We start from the raw sequence: 20,523 nt of genomic DNA, 5'->3' as shown, positions 1-20,523 counted from the left end.
TGTTTTCACAGTTAAGAATTTTCCCCCCCATCCTCCCCCTCGTCCCCCTGCCGTCATCTCCCTGCAGCCCGTGGCGGGACCCGGCGCCGCCTCGGAGCTTAGTGTCTGGCCTTGAAGCCCCTGCGGTCGGCGGCCGCCGGCGTCACTGTCCAGAGGTCAACATTGGGCTTGTGTTTTGCCACTCACGGTGCCCACATCTTCTGCCCTCGCCGAGGTCGGGACTGAGAGCCTTGGTTCCCGCGAGTGTCAGCAAGCTGATTTTTTTGGAGCACTGTTAGAATTGTTCTATTTAGATCAAGATGTCTAGCAAAGCAAATGCTTCCAAGAAAAGGTCTCAACAGTTAAAAAGAAATCCAAAAAGAAAAATTGATGATAAGGAAGTGGAGTTATCAGAGAAGGAAGTTAAAAACACAGTGAAAAAAAATAAAAATCATCCAAAGCACCTGTCTTCTAAAGGACAGACAGAGCAAACTAGTCTAAAACAGGTAAAGATAGCATCCAGCAGAAGGAAAACCTGGCAACCTCTTTCGGAGAGCAGCAGAAAGCATTTGCAAACTCTGATGGAAACAGTCATCATGTGAGCATGAAATTTTTTCACTTAACTTTATGTCTACTTACGTTTTCCATATACAGTATTCTTTTAAATGTTTTTTTCTATTTTATGGTGATAGGATGTTTTTCTCTTTCAGAAGATATTTTTAATAGCATTAGCCTAAGCAGGAAAGTTTTGATTATTTTCAGAAACTTAGAATTCCATCAGGGAAATAAAAATGAAGTCTATGTGGCCTGATCCGTGCAATGTGGACATTTTAGGAAGAAGTTGAGTTCAAATTGACACCATCTGGAAGTTACCACGCTGGAGGCAATACAAAGAAAATAAGGGTTCTGCTCTCAAGGAGCTGAAATCCATCAGAAGAGTCAGGCATATAAATTAAACACAACAATGTAATGTGATAGAAAGAACTTTGATTATCCCTCCACTTAAAATGTATACAAAAGAAAAAGTGATTGATTCTGCTTGGCTAGGAAAGAGGCAAACTAATATTTACTCAATCCTTTTTCTTTTTCTTTTCTAGAGCAATTTTGAGTAACAAAAGTAGAGAAAATGAACAAATTCAATATCATCTCAACTGCCTGAAGAAAAGGTAATATACTAGTAGTTATGCAATAGGAAATGATTAGAACATATTTAGGAAGTTTAATCTCTGTCTATGTTGCAGAACAGACATTTGTGGAATAGAAAAGTTTTTCATTTGGGATTTTTGTGTTGTTTTAAAAAAGAGGAACAATTTGGGAACATACATTCCATCCTAAATTGCTGCTATATGCAAGTCTGCATTCTTTAAGAGAATTTATTAGGAAGAGTCTGAAAGTGACAAAATGCCTCCTCCTATAATTCACTTTTCTGTGTTAGGATTTGAACAGTATTTTGTCAACTTTAACTCCCTTCAACTGCATTTTGAACAATTTGAAGTTCACAGTTCACCACTCTTACTTATTCTATCACTGTTTTCATGTAATTTTCCAGAATATTACTGCTCTTCCTATTGAAGCAAGTCACAAATGGAGGTTTCTTTTCATGTGTTCTTAAAAAGTCACACCACTGTGAGTGATTTTCAGTGATTACTTTTTTCTAGTATTTGCACAATGTTGTCTTTTCATAGAAGAATGTTTTGCATCTTAGTTACTGGTGTACCCAGAAATGTTTGTAACATAGTACTTTATTCTTCGGAAGACTGAGGACAAATAATTGTGGTTGGTTTACAAATGAGAATAGGACAATACATAATAGCCGTTCTTCACCGCGGTCACGCTAGGTAATCAGAAAAGATTAAATTGTTCAATATATAGGCTGTCTCTTCATCATGTAGCAGCCATGGAGATGTATATTTTAAAGACTGCCTGTTTTTTCTGTTTGCTCTTGCAGCTCACTTTTTTTAATCCCCAAAATAATAATACTCAAGATACTTTCCCTTTTACTAATTTAGCAGTGTTTACAGTCTTACCAAATTTATTTTAATTGGATCTCTGAATACATTTTCCTATAACAGCATTTCTCAAAGTATATTTGGAACACTTATTCTTAAAGATACTCTGTGAATAAAAGTGATATATCGTGAATAATGTTTTGGTCCATTAGCATATTAAAAGTCCTGCAGTTAGTAAATGTATTTTATTTTGCTTAACCTATCATCTCCCAAATTAGTATTTATCACAGGGACTCTTTTTTTCATGTATTAGTCTCATCTCTGCTCTGTCTGCATTTTGGCTGTATTCTCTTAGACAGATTATCCTCACTAGGTTAGAATTGTAGACATAGACAGCTTCCTATGTATCTTATTAGCCTTGTGAAGAAAGAGGAGAAAGAAAACACTATCCTCTTAGCTCCAGTCACAAAATTCTAGGAGATAGACCAGGGGTCCTCAAACTTTTTAAACAAGGGGCCAGTACACTGTCCCTCAGACCGTTGGAGGGCCGGACTGTAGTTTAAAACAAAAACTATGAACAAATTCCTATGCACACTGCACATATCTTATTTTGAAGTAAAAAAAACAAAACGGGAACAAATACAATATTTGTATTTGCATGTGGCCCGCGGGCCGTAGTTTGAGGACCCCTGAGATAGACTGTGATTGGCCCAGCTTCGATGATATTCCTGTCTTTGGACTGATTTTGTGGCAAGACTGTTATGATTGATATAGACTGTATCATACCCACATGATCAGACAAACAGGGTTGCTAGTCAGATAAAGTGGTTATACCCTATAGTTTCTAGAGGAACATGCTTTGGAAAAGTTGTCATATAGAAACAATGTTGTAAATGGTGATTAAGTATTAAGTAATAATAAGTAGGATGTATTCATGTTATATTTTTAGTTTAATTAGTTTTAAAAGAATTCTGGAAATCTGATCACTATTTAGGACATTGGACTAGTGGATGTCCCTTCCACAGAATTGACTTAATGAAGTTTTAGAAGAAACTGATTATAAACAGAAACTTTATTTTAGTTAAGAAGTCAAAAACTTACCCTCTTGGGAAGATTATACAGACAAGATTTATGCTTAAACATGATGCCCTAATGATGGTTTTCTGGAAAACTGAAGTTTATCCTAAAAGTTTGATGAAAATTATGATTGGTGGGGGGTTTACTGCCTACTTTTTTCTTTATAAAAATTAATATTTTGAATAAGACCCCACGAAGATAAATCTTTGGTTCCACTGTTGTTCAGATTTAGTAGAACTTTTTAGCACACCAAGTGCTCCTATTAGGTAAAAGCAACCAAATTCAGATTTTCCTACTATGGAAACAAGAATCAAATATTAGAAAGCTGTATTGCTCTCTGCTAGAAGTGAGGGTAGTAATGTCAGTTTTTATTGGTGCTCTAATCATCCAGTTTGGAGGACTTTTTAACTTTAATATTTAATACTATTCATGTTGCTAGTACTTTAAAACAAAGCACTTTAATCTCAGTGTTTTATTTGTCTTAAAGTCTATGGGACTCAGATTTCTTTAAAGTCATTTTATTAATCACATTCTCTAAAACAACTGAGATTTAGAATCCAGGCTCATTAAGATTTACAGAGCAGTGCTCCATCTCTTACTCAATAATTCACAATAAATAATACACTTATGTGCTAGAATAGTCTAGAAAACATATTTAAAAATCAGGAAATTTTTATTTTAAAATGCATATAAGTAATTGTTAAATGTATAAAAGAGAAAATTTTCCTTTTATGAAGAACCCTAAGTGGCCCCATGATTTGAAGTAAATCTTAATAAAATAAAATGTTAAATGATGATTTGTCAGGGCTCTTTTGGGAGACTTATTTCTAAGGTGAGTAACTTTTAATAAAGATGAAGCCCTTGGGAGCAAGACGGCAAATAAAAACGGTAACAGTATTTCAAAACAAAACAAAAGTAATATTAATGGTACTGAAAAAATAAACTAATAATTGTGTTTTTATTCTATCCCTAAGATTGCTACAAATGTTTGAAACCCTAAAAGTCCCTCCCCCAAAACTGAAAGATTTAACTAACATGCCAAGTCTACTGAAAATGGAAAGGGCCCGGCACAACCCGGCGCCGCCTCGGAGCTTAGTGTCTGGCCTTGAAGCCCCTGCGGTCGGCGGCCGCCGGCGTCACTGTCCAGAGGTCAACATTGGGCTTGTGTTTTGCCACTCACGGTGCCCACATCTTCTGCCCTCGCCGAGGTCGGGACTGAGAGCCTTGGTTCCCGCGAGTGTCAGCAAGCTGATTTTTTTGGAGCACTGTTAGAATTGTTCTATTTAGATCAAGATGTCTAGCAAAGCAAATGCTTCCAAGAAAAGGTCTCAACAGTTAAAAAGAAATCCAAAAAGAAAAATTGATGATAAGGAAGTGGAGTTATCAGAGAAGGAGGTTAAAAACACAGTGAAAAAAAATAAAAATCATCCAAAGCACCTGTCTTCTAAAGGACAGACAGAGCAAACTAGTCTAAAACAGGTAAAGATAGCATCCAGCAGAAGGAAAACCTGGCAACCTCTTTCGGAGAGCAGCAGAAAGCATTTGCAAACTCTGATGGAAACAGTCATCATAGCAATTTTGAGTAACAAAAGTAGAGAAAATGAACAAATTCAATATCATCTCAACTGCCTGAAGAAAAGATTGCTACAAATGTTTGAAACCCTAAAAGTCCCTCCCCCAAAACTGAAAGATTTAACTAACATGCCAAGTCTACTGAAAATGGAAAGGGCCCGGCACAGAGCCAATGAAGAAGGCCTGGCGTCATTGCAGGTATGGGAATGAACAGGGCGTCCTTACCTAGGGGGACGAGGAAGAGACCAAAAGGCTTTTTAAATTATTATGATATTCTCCTGGCAATAAATACTAGATCTTGGGCCAGGTTTGTTCATTAAATTCTTTTTTTTCTTTTTTTTTCACTCTAACCAAAAACATCACCTACACTTGGGGCCTCTAAAGTTAAGTATTTCTACTATATTAGTGATTAAGTAACTGTCTTGTGTTTTTTTTTTTTACCAGACTTTATAACTGAACTATCTGAGTGATTTTTAAAACTATTTTTATTTCAGAGAGAAAAGGAGAGCGAGAGAGAGAGAGATAGAAACATCAATGATGAGAGAAAATCATTGATCTCTGCCTCCTGCACAACCCTCACTGGGGATCAAGTCCACAACCCATGCATGTGCACTGATGGGGAATCAAATTGTGACCACCTGGTTCATAGATCAATACTCAATCACTAAACCACACTGGCCAGGCTGTTTTAGTATTTTTTATTATCAAATTATAGGAACTCATCACTAAATGCTGTAGAATTTGAAAACATTAGTTTTTCCATCCTATACTTCCTTGTCAGAAACACAGTTATCATCATTGTTATTATAGCTAACATGTAATGAGGGCTTTCTTTGTTCTAGGCACTTTTCTAAGCACTTACAGTTATATTCCTTAATCCTCACAAGGACTTAGAGAGGTCTATGCTCTATTTTCCTCATGCTACAAATGTGAAAAAGACATACTGATATTTCTGGCTTAAAATTGTAGTGCAGATCTAGCCAGTCCAATGTCAGAGCATGATTCTTAATCATTATGCTATAGAAGCTACTGAGAAATAACATTAGCTGTTATCATTAACTTCAGCCTTGTACTTAGTGGATACTTGAACAATTAAGAAAAGCACCTTATTGGGAGATCACTTCATAAATTATATAACTGTTTAATCACTATGCTGTACACATGAAACTAATATAAATAATATTGCATGTCAACTGTAATTTAAAAAGTTTTTAAAGAGTACAGGCAAATCAAATATAGATAGAGATATAGATATAGATATAGATATAGATATAAAGAAGCAACCTTAAGTGACTTATTGGATAATTCTAAAAAGTAGAGCAGATTGGACCATATATCCCTTAGTCATTTTGACATTGTTTGTAGATGTGGTGCTTAGGTCTTTGTTAGTAATTCAGTAAGTTCAAGGTGGTAGTAGTTCATGCAACGAATGCCAAGGATTTCTAACATTTCAAAATTCACAAATAATTTATTCTATTTTATATAATTTAGATAATGTTGGAAGGATTAGTTTCTGAGCAACAAATCTACTTATATTATAAATTAATAGGGTGGTATTTTTAGTGATTACCTGGCTTTCTTCATAGGATGAGATTATGTTTAATTTCCTCCCAACGTTACTATTTTTCATGGTTTATTTTCAGTACTGGCTCTAGTTCTAACAGTTGGATGACATTATTATGGGGTTTTTTTTTATTTTCAGATTCATTGAGGTATAATTGACAAATTCTAAGATTTAAAGTGCGCATCATGGTGATTTTATATAGGTATGCATTGTGTGTGAAAGGATTCCCATCTAATTAATTATCACATCCATTTCTCATATATCCTTTAGGGAGAGGTGTAGATAATATCATTTAAATTCTACTCTTTTAGCAAATTTAAATTATACAATACTAGAGGCCCATTGCACGAATTCGTGCACGAGTAGGGTCCCTTGGCCTGGCCAGGGCTCGGAACCCATCAGGGCCGTCTCATCCAGTCCTGATTGGGGCTTATGGGAGCTGGCCAGTGGGGAGGGACTGCGGGAGGTTGGTCAGCCAGGGAGGGACTGTGGAAGGTCTTCAGGGCATGTCTGGCCCTCTCGCCCAGTCTTGATCAGCGGGACCCCAGCAGCAAGCTAACCTACTGGTTGGAGCATCTGCCCCCTGGTGGTCAATGCATATCATAGCAACTGGTTGAGTGGTTGACCAAACAGTTGGACACTTAGCAGATTACGCTTTTATTATATAGGACTAGGGGCCCAGTGCACGAATTAGTGCACCTTGAAAGGAACTGTGGGCTGTGAGGCTGCGGTGGGCACAGGGATGGGTCTCCTCGGCCCATCCTCCACACCACCGCCCGGCCCCTCTTGCCGCAGCCCCTGATCCCCTGTCTGTTGGAAGCCCCGCTCCCACCGCCGCTCCCACATGCTGATGGCGCCGGCCCTGTTGGCACCCACTGACAGTGCAGAGCAATTGGGGCTGGCGCCAGCAGCAAATGTGAGCAGCGGGTGTGGCACCGATCACCCCTCAGGAGCAGAGGGAGGTGGAGAAGCCCTCAAGGGCAATTGGAGCCGGCAGCAGTGTTTGATATTCTGCACAGTGAGAAAACCTGAAGTCATTTTCAAGGTCCACCATTTCTTTCTTCTTTTCAGTCGGGTTAAGTTTTTAAGCTTTCTAAATCTTTGTTTTCTGGCAGTTAAATATTTCATCCTTTGGTCTCCCTGCGTAATCTACAATAATAATCTGCTTTGTGTTGGTATTTACTGTTGTGTTGCTGACAGCTACCTGAAAGAGAAGTTGGAGTGCTTCATTGGGCTGGAAAAAGTTTAGCTAAATCAGAAAGCAGATCTAATTAAGCAAGTTTATTCTATAAAAGGCTAAGTTGACTTGCACATGCACGATACATATAAAGCTCTTGCACCAATCGCACTCGTGTGTTTCCCTCTGTCGTTGTCGATCGTGAATTTGGTTAACACTTCTATTATAGAGAAAGGGCGAATAGCAATATTAAAATACTTCTTCTAATTAATTTCCTTTCAATAGGCATGAATTCGTGCACCAGGCCACTAGTTTATTATAAAGGACTCAACTTAGGAACAGCCAAAAGGAAGAGATGCCTAAGGGCACAGTATTTGGGAAGGGATGCGAGCTTCCATGCCTCTTCAGGCACATCAGCCTCCCAGTTACTTCATGTGATAACCAACCTGGAAGCTCTCTGAACCCCATTGTTGGGAGTTTTTATAAAAGCTCCATCACGTAAGCATATTGATTGTTAATTAAGTCTCCAGCCCAGCTCCCCTTCACAGATCAGGGAGTAGGACTGGAAGTTCCAACCATGATCACATGATTGCTTGTTCTGGCAACCAGCCTTCATCCTCTGTGTGTGCATTATCATAAACTCTGGTAAGGTTGAAAGGACTTAAGAATAACAAAAGACGCTCCTCTCACTCCAATCACTCAGAAAATTACAAAGGTTTTTGGTAGCTGTGCCAGGAACCAAGACAGAAATCAAATATAACTAACTATGCTCTTATCCCATCCTTCCCCACCCCCCATCACTTAGGAGTTACAAAGGTTTTAGAAACTCTCTGCCAGGAACCGAGGACGAAGACTGACTAAATGTATACTTCATCTATCACAGCAGTCTGTGGTTTGCTTGATAAGTCAGTTACTTACCTGAAGTCATTTTCACATCTTGGGCATAAGAGTTCTTCACTGGCATAAGAGAGTCTTTGAACTAGGAGTTTGTAGAATTTGTATTCATTCATTTTCTCTTGTGCATTACTTAGAAAGCTTTCTCCTGCTGCAGCCTAGAGTTACTGCTGGTGGTGACTTTCCAAAACCTGGAAAAAAACCACGTAAGCATGGGAAGGATGTGCATTCTCCACACAGTGGTGGCCCTAGCAGGGAATTTTTTCCCCCTCGTTATAACAAAATGAGGTTGAACATTAGAGGAACTGCTATACCAAAAAGTGAAGTTACAGAATTCAGGAAAGAATTAGAAATAAAATGCTGGAGGCTAAGAACAGTAGTTAGCATAATAAATCCGAGAAGTTCTCAAAGGCTGATGGACATCTTTAGCAGGGCTGAAGATCTGCATATTATTACCTGCTGCCAAACAGCTGAGGGCAATTCCCCTAACCTAATAATCCTTTACTGTTTACCAAACTTACCTTTGACATGTCTGTCTGCTTTGCTAAAGGGCAAAATGTATTAATAAAAAGCCATGGGTCCGGAGATTCAGGGAGCTGTCACTAGAGCTAAATTTCCGCCTGGCTTCCCCCATGCCTTCCAAATTTATATTTCTTGTGTAGTCTCTATTCATTTATGCACAGCCCTTCTCCAGATTCCTGAACCCTAGCTACGGAAAGACTGTGGCAATAAAAGAAAAAGCCTTTTGGATTTGCCGACTAAATTAGAGTACTAAAGCAAACAAATACAACTGATAATACTTACAATACATAGAAGGTGAAATAAGGAGAAAATGTTAAGAATCAAAAAGAATGATTATTTTTTAAAGGTATCAGGGGAAAAAGTGGAAAATACAAAAGTTGCAAAATGGGTATGGTAGGAATACCCAAAGAAAATAACCAAAGCAATGGAACAAAATTAATTTTAAAAAATTTATAATGAAAAAATTTAGTCATTTTTTTTAATTTTTATTGATTTTTTACAGAGAGGAAGGGAGAGGGATAGGGAGTTAGAAACATCGATGAGAGAGAAACATCGCCCAGCTGCCTCCTGCACACCCCCCACCGGGGATGTGCCTGCAACCAAGGTACATGCCCGTGACCGGAATCGAACCTGGGACCCTTCAGTCCACAGGCCAACGTTCTGTCCACTGAGCCAAACCAGTTAGGGCTAGTCATTATTATTAACTCTTCCATCAGTGCTGTTATTCATTTCCTTCTATGGAGTTGAATGGTGGGCCCCGAAAAGTACGTTTAAATCTTAACTCCTGGAATATGACCTTATTTAGAAAGCGAATCTTCCCAGGTGTAATTAAGTTAGGATCTCAAAGTGAAATCATCCTGGATTATCTTGGGTGGGCCCTAGATCCAGTGACAAGTATCCTTCAGGAGATGGAAATGTCCTTATAAGGGACAGACATAAGGAAAGGGCCTTGTACAAACATGCAGAAATTGGAGTGATGCAGCTACAAGGAATGCTGGCAGCCTCAGAAGCTGGAAGAGGCAAGAAAGGAATCTTCCCTAGAGCCTTCAGAGGGAGCCTGCCCACGGATCTCTGTAGTGGCATTCATGGTTCCCAAAACTTGGAAAAAAACAAGATGTCCTTCAGTAGGTGAATGGATAAATAAACGGTGGCACATGTAGACAATGGGATATTAAAATCAGTATTAAAAAGAAAGTAGCTATCAAGCCCACAAAGGCAAGGAGGAAACTTAAATGTATATGATCAAGTGAAATAAGCCAATCTGAGAAGGCGTACTACATGATTGCAACTATATGACATCTGGACTAGACAAAACTGTGGGGACAATAGAAGGATCAGTGATTGCCAGGGTGTGTGGTGAGGGTATAGATGAACAGGCCATCAGCCCTTGGGCTCTGCTGGATTTCCACAGGGCTTCCAGAATCCAATGCTAGCAGCTTCAGTAAGTTTTTGAGGAAATATTCTTGTACGTGAGGTATATCTTTTTGTTTCAGGAAATTAACTTCTTTATAATGCAATATTACAGTGGGCAATTAGTTCCTAGCAAGTCTGGTTTTTGAAAGAAAAACATAAATATATTTACCAGTTTCTTTTAGCAGTGTTGCAATATATAAGGGTTTTAAAAGATATGTATATATCTTTGGAGGTTTATTTAATAAAATATTTAATTTGAAACATTAACTTTCTCTTTCTGACTCAGGAAGAAATAGATAAAATAGTAGAGACCACAGAGGCAGTGACTGGGGATATCCAGAGCCTAAAGAACAAAATTCAAATTCTGACAAGTGAGGTGGAAGAAGAAGAGGAGAAACTTAAACAGGTAATTGTTTAATAATATATTGCTAGACTCGGTGTAATTTTTAATGCTTACATTTTACCAAGACAGCTTTTCTGTGTAATAAGTTCAGAGATATTAGTCTTTTTAAAGAACCTATAACTTTCTTTTTCTACTTTAGATGTTTCAAATAGATAGCAGTGGTGTACTCTCCCTTCCAGAACTTTCTCAGAAGAGTCTCAAAGCACCCACACTTCAGGTAACAATTTACTATATTAACTGTATCACCAGTTATTAATTTGATATTTAAAAGCATTATATATCCTGTTTCTTTAAAAAACAACAACAAATGGAATTCATGGTATACATATACACACAATTATTTCTTATTTGACACTATAGTTTGAACATCTTTCTTTGTCAGTCTATGTAGATGTCTTTCGTCCTTTTTAATAAATGTATAATATTCCATTTTTGGATGTACCATAATATAAGTTGTGAGGTACTGATGACAATAAGTAAGTTTTATCTGCCAGGGTGTTATCCAGCATCTAGAAGCATTCAGGAATCTGGAGAAGGGGATGCATGTGAATTAATAAAGAGACTAGAAATATAAATTTGGAAGGCATTTTGGGAAGCCAGAGGAGACCTAGCTTCAGTAACCAAGGTCTCTGCATCTCTGGACCCCTTGCTCTTTATTATCACAAATTGCCCTAAAGCAAAGCAGCTATACATATCAAAAGGTAAGGTTTGTTATACAGTAGGCATTGTCAGGTTCGGGGGAACTGCCCTCGACTGTCCCAGTAGCAGGCAATAACATGTAGATTTTCAGGTTTGGGGAAATGCCCTCAGCTGTCTGGCAGCAGGCAGACTTTTCAGGTTTGAGGAAATGCTTTTAGCTATTCCAGCAGCCGGTAATATGTAGATATTCAGCCCTGCTGAAAAAGCCCCATCAACCTTTTGATGAACTTTTTGCATTTATGACCTGCTGGAATTAGCTTCCAGCATTTATCATTACAGATAATGCTGAGTACACCCTTGTACATATATTTTTACGCATTTGTGTAGTCATATAACTGTAGAATAGATTTGGGGAAGTAAATTGCTTTTGCTTATGCTTCTAACAATGATCTATAACTCTTCATATTATGTCTTATGTGTAGTAGGCTATACACTGCTAACTTGTCTTTCTTCAAAGGACCCTAGTAGATATTATAGTGTAAATGTTTATAGTAGTAGAGAGTATATTTTCTCAAAAAGTATTTTGAACTTTTCCTATTTACAATTCACTTAGGTGTAAGGAGCAAAATGGGCAGAGGAAAAACAGAATAATATAGATTTGAGAAAAGAACAGAATGAGTTGATGGTTTTTGAAGTTGAGTGATGGGAACATGAGATTTATTATACATTCTCTAAATAATGTACATTTATATTTTTCATAATAAGATTAAAAAACAATTATATGCGTGAAGGTGGTCAAAAGGTACAAACTTCCAGTTGTAAAATAAATAAGTCACGAGGATGTAATATACAGTATAGTAATTAGTCAATAATATTGTATTGTGTTTTTGAAAGTTCCTAAGAGTAAATCTTAGAAGTTCTCATCACAGAAAAAATTGTAACTGTGTGGTGATGGATGTTAACTAGATTCATTGCACAATATATACAAATATTGAAACATTATGTTATACACCTAAAACTAATATGTTATATGTCAATTATATTTCAATAAACATTTTTACACTAATTACACATTGTACCCACAGGAAGAAATTTTGGCACAAATTAGGTCACATTTTTCTTCCAGTTATTTACCTGACACTGTAAAATAAGAACAGTCACAGTCCATTGATTTATAGGCTAGATAAAGCTCATTTATTGATTAGTGCAGAGGAAATTTGATACTGTGACTTAATATATGTAAAGTGTTTAAAGTACCTAGTTCATAAAAACATGTTTGCTTTCATTATTATTCTTTAGCTGATGACTTACATTTTCTTCCTGGTCATCTGGAACTTGAGAAATCTCCAAATGCCTTTACTTTTTTACATAACTCTCTAGACTGTGTGGTATAATTAAGATTCTCCATGTGTCTTTAACCTTGGAGGTAGCACGAACATTTCTTGGGTTGGTTTAGTGTATAGATGTTGCATACTTATTTTCCCTTACCATCAAATCATACTTTCATTTCATAAAAATTACTAAATGGAACATAAACAGATTTACTCCCTTAAAACAAAAACCAAACAAAAGTGAATTTTCTTTCCTCATTGTGATTATAATATGTATATACATGTAAATAAATGATCAGTAAAACATTAAAATTTATTTTTATTACCTGGGTTGCTTTAATCTATTTGAAAGTAAAATATCTGAAATTTAATTATTTTTCTGTCTCACCTAGAATACTTTGCCAGTTAATGTAGAAAGTGCTACAATTCTGTTAATATCCTCCATGCAGAGACCACCAGGAACAAACTCGGTGTAATGCTCACTGCCGTGAGGGAGGCCACACGCCACAGGAAACCCTGGGCAGCTCAGTAAAAGGGTCAAAAGCAATATCCTCTTAGGAAGCAATGGTCCAAAAGGCCATTAATGGATTTCAGAGGGAAAGAAAGTCTTCAGTAACAGAAACCTGTACTGCAGCATTTAAAGAAAGTGTTTTTGTGTATTTTGGACTGTCTGCTACATCAGGCAAAGCAACTAAAAGATTTTGCAAAGTATCTTAAAAACTTCACTTGGAGACTTAACAGCTTCAGGGTTTTAGAGTGACTAATAGAGCCCCAACTCACTGATTTTTATCATTAATTACGATGTTTATAATAGCTTTTGGGAAAGGAGGTACATTAAAAGTCTTGTTTCTCTCCCGGCTGGTGTGGTTCAGTGATTGAGCATCGACCTATGAACCAGGAGGGCACAGTTCGATTCCCAGTCAGAGCACATGCCCAGGTTGCAGGCTTGATCCCCAGTGTAGGATGTACAGAAGGCAGCTGATGAATGGTTCTCTCTCATCCTTAATGTTTCTCTCCCTCTCCCTCTCCCTCCCCCTCTCTGAAATCTATAAATACATATTTTCTTAAAAAGTCTTGTTTCTCTCAGAACATCTGTTTAACAGATTATTGAACATCAACTGGAGCTTGTACTTACTGAGTGACAGTTCTTCATGCATAAACTGGTCATACATGCTTGGAGCTTTGAAAAGTATGTGACCTAATTTTAAGAGATCTATAGTTCTGGCAGGTATCAAGCAATTCAAAGCATACACAATATTTTCTTTAAGGATGCATGTTAGTGTACTCTCTATGAATAACTTAATTACAAACCCAAATAAAATTCAACTGTACTTGGTACCAATAATTCAAATGGCTGTAGTTCCTATGTAATTTCCACACTCACCTGAGTTCTCAAATGCACAGTCCATGCCAACTATGACCCACCTATCTAGCAAGGAGATGGTAAGTGCCAGTGCCAGAAACTTTAAATTCTAAAACATAAGTGGAGGATTTATAGTGTAAAGACATAACATATGATAAAGATAGCACTTCAAGTAAAATGCAGAAAGATATTCAATAGTCTTGAGAAAACCACTAACCACACCAGAGATGGGGATGGAGAAACAGTGGTTAAAATTTCTACTTTATGCCAAAACTAGATGCCCGGTGCACGAATTTGTGCACAGTGGGGTCTTGGCCTGGCTGGTGATCGGGGCTGGCCAGTGGGGAGAGAGGAAGGGACCGTAGGAGGTTGGCTGTGGGAGAGCACTGACCACCAGGGGGCAACTCCTGCGTTGAGCGTCTGCCCTCTGGTGGTCAGTGCGCATCATAATTACTGGCTGGTTGTCCAGTTGTAACTGCCACTTAAGCTTTTATGTATATACTTGAGGCCTGGTGCACGATATTCATGCACTGGAGAGGGGAAGTCCCTCACCCCAGCCTGAGCCCTCTCGCAGTCCAGGACCTCTCAGGCTTAGGCAGACAGATATCCCCTGAGAGGACCTTAGTGCTGCTGCAGAGACAGGAGAGGCTCCTGCCACTGCTGCTGTGCTTGCCAGCCATGAGCCCAGCTTCTGGCTGAGTGGCTCCCCCACAGCGGCGCTCCCCTGGTGGTCAGTGTGTGTCATAGTGACCAGTCATTCCGCTGTTTGGGCAATTTGCATATTAGCCTTTTATTATATAGGATAGATAGATTCCAAATAAAGTTAAAATAAACTTAGAATGTCAGTAACAAATAGATTAAATACCAGTAGAAAAGTGGTCAATTCTCAAAGATACATAAATGGCCAATGTGTATTTGGAAGATGTTCACTTTAATGCAAAATAAAACATTTCCACCTATCAGACTGAGAAAGGCTAAAAGAGAAAGTTGCTGAGCATACGGGAAAGTGGGTCCCCACAATGCTGCTGAAGGAAGGAAGATAAACTGGTGTAATGTGTGTGTGTGAACAGGGTTGGGGGAGGCAGCTTATACACATATGTTGCAGAACCTTAGGGTACTGCCAGTCATTAAACATTCTTCATATGAGCCCTTTCATTTCCCCCAAATCTCAGAGGGGCATATATTTAACAAACAGGTTTTGTTTAAATTTGACCTGCGCTGGAACCTCAAATTAAAGGATTTGCTTTCTTCTATTTGGTTGGGTTGAATTTCCTGGCATTCTCTGTTTACCAAAAATAAATGCAGGTGCACCTGTCAAAATTAGTATTTGAATGCAGGTTGGCTTAGTTTCCAAACATAAGACTTCTAAATCCTCTCATGTTTCATTCATTGTCAAGAAATATTCAGCTTTGCGGAAGAGAAAGGAAAGAAGGAAAGCAAAAGCAGAGAGAAATTCAAATTTCCCATTTGGACTTTACCATGTCGAAAGTGACTGAGCCCTTTGTGTGTCATAACTAGCTTTTCTTACTAGAAGTTGCTGCCACTGAAGGTACTCTTCACTACTAAACCAACGTAGAAATAGTTTCTCTTGGCTTAGATGTTTGCTCTCATTAAAGTGACCTCTGCTGTTACCAAGGCTATGAAATTGCTGTAGCAGCCACATTTAAGATAGATTATAATTATTAAAATTGGACAAAGAGGAAGAAGAAAGAGGGCTGTTCCCCAAATTCAGTAAAATGACTCTAGATTGCTTTTTAAAAATAAAAGTACTCAGCCCTAGCCGGCTTGGCTCAGTGGATAGAGCGTCAGCCTGCGGACTAAGGAGTCCCAGGTTCGATTCCGGTCAAGGGCATGTACCTTGGTTGTGGGCACATCCCCAGTAGAAGATGTGCAGGAGGCAGCTGATCGATGTTTCTCTCTCATCGATGTTTCTAACTATCTCTCTCCCTTCCTCTCTGTAAAAAATCAATAACATATATTTTTTTTTAAATAAATAAATAAATAAATAGAATGAAAGTACTCATTTTTGAACTAATAGAAACAAATGTGCGTTAGGCAATCTCACCATTTCATACCCCCAATGAGCCCTTTAAAATTAGTGTAGGTTTTCATATGAGACAACAGCACCATATAACAATAATAACAACCATAAAGATGGCTGACATTTACTGATGTGTGCTATGTGCCAGACACTATTCTAAGCCCATTACATGTACACACACATTTATGCCAGTGTTTAATCCTAATAACATGATGGGGATTAAACCCCAGAACAGTTGCTATTATACCCATGCTGCAGGTGACGAACCTGAGGCATGGGAAACTAAGATCTATCATAAGATCCTCAGATAGCAAGTGATAGAACTAGAAAGCAAAAAAAGTTGTAATTTTGACTTAGGAATTTGCTGATACACTACAAATAGAAGGGGCTACCGACGTTGATGTGTAAATCCTGTTAAAAACAATGTACAAGTCCATCTGTTTTTCTATGATAATATGTATTATGGATTTGTTCACTTGGTTTTATAGAAGAAAATCTCTTTAAACTTATCTTGTATTAGTAACCTCCTTTTCCTCCCATTTTTTCCTTGTAAATCCCAGAGTTAAACGTTCAGGTTAGTGTAATGGACATATTTCAAATATAATTATCTTCAACCAATGTCGTTTTCCTGGAAAAGTAATATGCTTTGCCTTATTGGTTACTTTTCCTAATGGCAAAAAGCAACTATTTTAATTAGTTCCGGTGTTTTATAGAGAGCAAAGAACTTTGAAAAAAGAATAGAAGTTTCTGTTTTGGATGCACCAGGAAACAGGATGTAGCCTAAATCTGGGAAGACTTTTATAGATCTCTCTGAGTCCATAATTAACTTGACCCCTAACTTTAAGGTTTTTCCGGTATTGTACTTTATATCTAACATATATTTTTTTTTAATATCAACTTCTGTTCATATTAAAATCAATTTTCCTCAAACAATATTTAGAAAAGACTAGATTTATATAGGATCCTTAGGAACATGCACAGGTATATGTTGCCCTCCATAACATCTTTTTTAAAAAGTTATCAATGTATCAGGATCATAAACACTTATTTTGACGTCCAGTAATTGTCATCGAATACAAGTTTTTCAGTCACTTTCAACCACCAATTAGCCAGTGTATTACTTAAAACCAGCATCTTCAAGTAAAGAATGCCCTAACCTACCCCTTCATTTGTAAACAGTACCCTCCCAGGTGATCACGTTCAAACTGAAGCCGGTCTCCTTATGCCTTGGGGACATTTGTACTGTTTATTATCCAAGACTCAGGGACTGTGTTGTGTGCTGCGATTCCCATGTAAATGCTTCTATAAGTGCCTGAGATTGCAGCCATTGAGGAAGCGAGTAAAGTGTGAGTGGTTTTTCATTTAAAAGGATAGGGTAAAAGAATGAACATTTTCAAACATACGCTCAATTTTACAAGCATCCTCTTTAGACATTACTCTCTTTCAGCCTTGGAAGCTCAGACCAGTGAAATTATTATTATTTTTTTTAGAATAGATAAAAAAGAAATGTAAGGGGTCAATAGCCACATTATTTTATTGTTCCCCACTTGCCTGTGTCCCTTTTCTTTTGATTCTCTTCCATTAGAGCCTGATGGATAGATAGGTTTTGTGTCTAGAAAATGTTCAGATCTAAATCAAAATTAGTGCTCAGTAGCTTTTCTTTCCACAGTAAGACTAAATCTGACCGAAAGGAAGAGGTGGCGGGAAACACTGGTCCTGTATTCACGGTAAATCTCACCTGACATCAGAAACTCCTCCCTCTCTACAGGTGTGACATTTCCTTCTCTCCCTCCTCTGCGCACTAAGGACTAATTAAGAGACGAGGCTTGAGGAAGAAGCTCACCATTTGGGGAGGAAGAGCTGCTGCTTGCCCAGTGAAAAACCTGTTTCAGGCTAGCCGCTCAACCGCAGGTAAGCATTTATTAATGAAAACCCAGGTTTTCATTAATACATTTTAATTCAATGTATTCATTACATTTAAGTTTCAAATCATTGGTTTTAATGCAAGAATAAATGGGGAAACAGAACAAGGAGAGATGAAATCCAAAAGTGGATAGGGAGAATAAATTTAATTAGATTCGGAGGAAAAGAAGTTTTTCGGGTGTTTTTATTTTTGTTTTTTTTACTCTTAAATTTTGATACGGGGGAAATAAGCACTATGAAATATAGACGTTTTTGCAAACACATAAGACAGGAATCTTCCTGAGCAGATAAGACAGGAATCTTCCTGACTTATCTGACAGGAATCTTTCTAAACGGAAAAACCTATCATCTGAAAAAATAATGACTATTTTATTACAAATGGTGCGTTACTCCATAAACACAAGGACCTTCTGTTTTATTTATTTGTGAGAATTAAAAGTGTCCCAGGAGAGTACCGTGCTTTTATTGTCTAGTTAATATGAATAAAATACTTTAGGTGCCGCAAAGAAACTTCAGTTTCTGAAAGTTATGTGCGCATGATAATTTCCTCACAAAGACTTCACTTAGTGACTCTGTTGATAAGAGTTTGGCTAAGGGATTTACAAACATTTACCTTCCAATTCTGGGCCCCATATTAATTATGGAGACTTTATAATTGAGTGGTGAGGATATGATATCCTGATCTTGTAGCTTTCAGAGGTAATAGTTGTCATTATGATTTTCGGATATAATCCAATAATGCATAAAAAAATTTTCTGCACCTATGAGAATTTCTGTATGTTCTTGTGACCTTTAAAAGCTATCTTTTTTAGCCCTGGCCAGTGTTGCTCAGTGGTTGGAGTATCAGCCCGTGCACAGAAGGGTCTGGGGTTCAATTCCTGGTCAAGGGCATGTGCCTGGGTTGCAGGTTTGATCCCTGGCCCCTAGTCGAGGTGAGTGTGGGAGGTGACTGGTTGAGGTTTCTCTCACATTGATTTTATCCCTCTCTTTCTCCCCCACCCCTTCTCGCCTCCCTTCCACTCTCTCTAAAAATCAATGGAAAAAATATCCTCGGGTGAGGATTAACAACAACAAAAAAATTATTTTAATTTTAAAAAAACTATCTTTTTATTTAATAAAAGAAATATTCTTATGAAGTTCAGCACTGTTTACTGAAAGGATATTTTCTAATGTGGTTCATTAATTATAGTATCTTTTCTCTGTGTGAATCCCTGGGAGAAATGTCCCTGATTTTAATGTCATCCTGAATCATTTGTTTGTGAGTTGAAAGAGCTGCTTACTCTAGAAAAGTAGATTAAAGTCAGATCAAGGAGGGTTTTGAATATTTAGGAGCTAGAGAGCTGGACCTCATTTAGAGATGGCACAAGTGAACAGTCAAGCAAATGCTGTGGTAAAGACCAGACGGATAACTCCATGGGAAAGTGAATCATGTAACTACCCATCTTTCTTTCTCTTGGTATTGACCACCAGAAAGTTTAGAGTAAAAAAATGGGCTCTCACCTCCTGCAAGTAATTACTTCTCATTCTCCACAGCCCTTGAGTTCAATAAAGTCAAAGACAACAATACTGTCTTGGCGAATTTTAAACCAATGGTCCTAGGGAAAATACAGACAGTTATTAGGTTCCTACAAACCTCTGGTCCCAACGTCCACATCAGCAGATATATGTATATTTCTGTTTAAAGGCATGTGATTTAATATAGATTGTTGATTCATTATCATTGAACTCACAGTCAGGAGCTTTATCACTCATGCCTGAAGGAAGCTTCTCTAATGCACGTATTTTCTCCATAAGACACATTATAGCATTTTTGCACTTAGGCACACTAACCAGCACTTCAGCACTATACTTGGGGTCCATTTTATTTTATGTTTTTCACTTTTAAAAATTGATTTTAGAGAGAAAGAGAGAGAGAAACATAGAGAGAGAGAAACATCAATGAGAGAGAAAATATGATCGGCTGCCCCCTGCATGCCCCCTACTGGGGATCAAGCATTGGTGGCTTCCCAAAAAGCATCCTGACCAGGGATCAAACCCACAACCTGGGCATGTGTCCTGACCAGCAATTGAGCCCACGACCCTTCAGTGCACGGGGATGATGTTCCAACCAACTGAGTCACACTGGTCAGGGGATAGGGGCCATTTTAAACAATGAAATTACCAACAAAAAAGCAAAAAAAAAAAAATGCAAAGAAACGAAAACGTTGGCACTCAATAGACACATAAAAGACTTGGCCATTTTAAACAGTGAAATCACCAACAAAAAAGCAAAAAAAAAAAAATGCAAAGAAAAGAAAACGTTGGCACTCAATAGACACATCAAAGACTTTTACAGCATGAGAGCTGAACAAAAAGTCACCTTCTTCTACTTTAGCTGAAAATATGGGTTATTAGGTGACTCAGTGTGTTACTGCTCTGCACAATTGACTGCAAAAGCACTGTCCGTACTGATGTGGGGGGATACACATACATGAGCAAGCGGTGAATTTACAAACACGGAATCCGCATGTAAAAAGGATCAACTCTACGTGTAGGGCTCGTTCTCCATGTGCTTTGCCTGCTGACCTCGCTCTTGACTGACTCCATGTTACTTTTTTTTAATGTTTTTTTAAAATATATTTTTATTGATTTCAGAGAGGAAGGGAGAGGGAGAGAGAGAGAGAGAGAGAAACATCA

General features: G+C 37.9%; 1 protein-coding gene across 1 annotated transcript in view; it reads left to right on the top strand.

Moving 5' to 3' along the window:
- CENPQ (centromere protein Q) overlaps positions 1-12,996 on the top strand; it is a 17,574-nt gene extending 4,578 nt beyond the window's left edge. The window contains exons 5-12 of the mRNA XM_015572165.1: positions 457-577; positions 1,077-1,145; positions 3,980-4,040; positions 4,707-4,775; positions 10,434-10,553; positions 10,690-10,767; positions 12,275-12,331; positions 12,913-12,996. Coding sequence (XP_015427651.1) covers positions 457-577; positions 1,077-1,145; positions 3,980-4,040; positions 4,707-4,775; positions 10,434-10,553; positions 10,690-10,767; positions 12,275-12,331; positions 12,913-12,996 — 659 coding nt within the window. The remainder of the gene's footprint in view (positions 1-456; positions 578-1,076; positions 1,146-3,979; positions 4,041-4,706; positions 4,776-10,433; positions 10,554-10,689; positions 10,768-12,274; positions 12,332-12,912) is intronic.
- The last annotated feature ends 7,527 nt before the right edge of the window (positions 12,997-20,523 follow it).

The sequence above is a fragment of the Myotis davidii genome, unplaced genomic scaffold (genome assembly GCF_000327345.1).
Source record: "Myotis davidii unplaced genomic scaffold, ASM32734v1 scaffold167, whole genome shotgun sequence".
In the NCBI taxonomy this organism is placed as follows: Eukaryota; Metazoa; Chordata; class Mammalia; order Chiroptera; family Vespertilionidae; genus Myotis; species Myotis davidii.
Note: the sequence above shows the minus strand (reverse complement) of the source record. Positions and strands in the feature narration are given on the sequence as shown.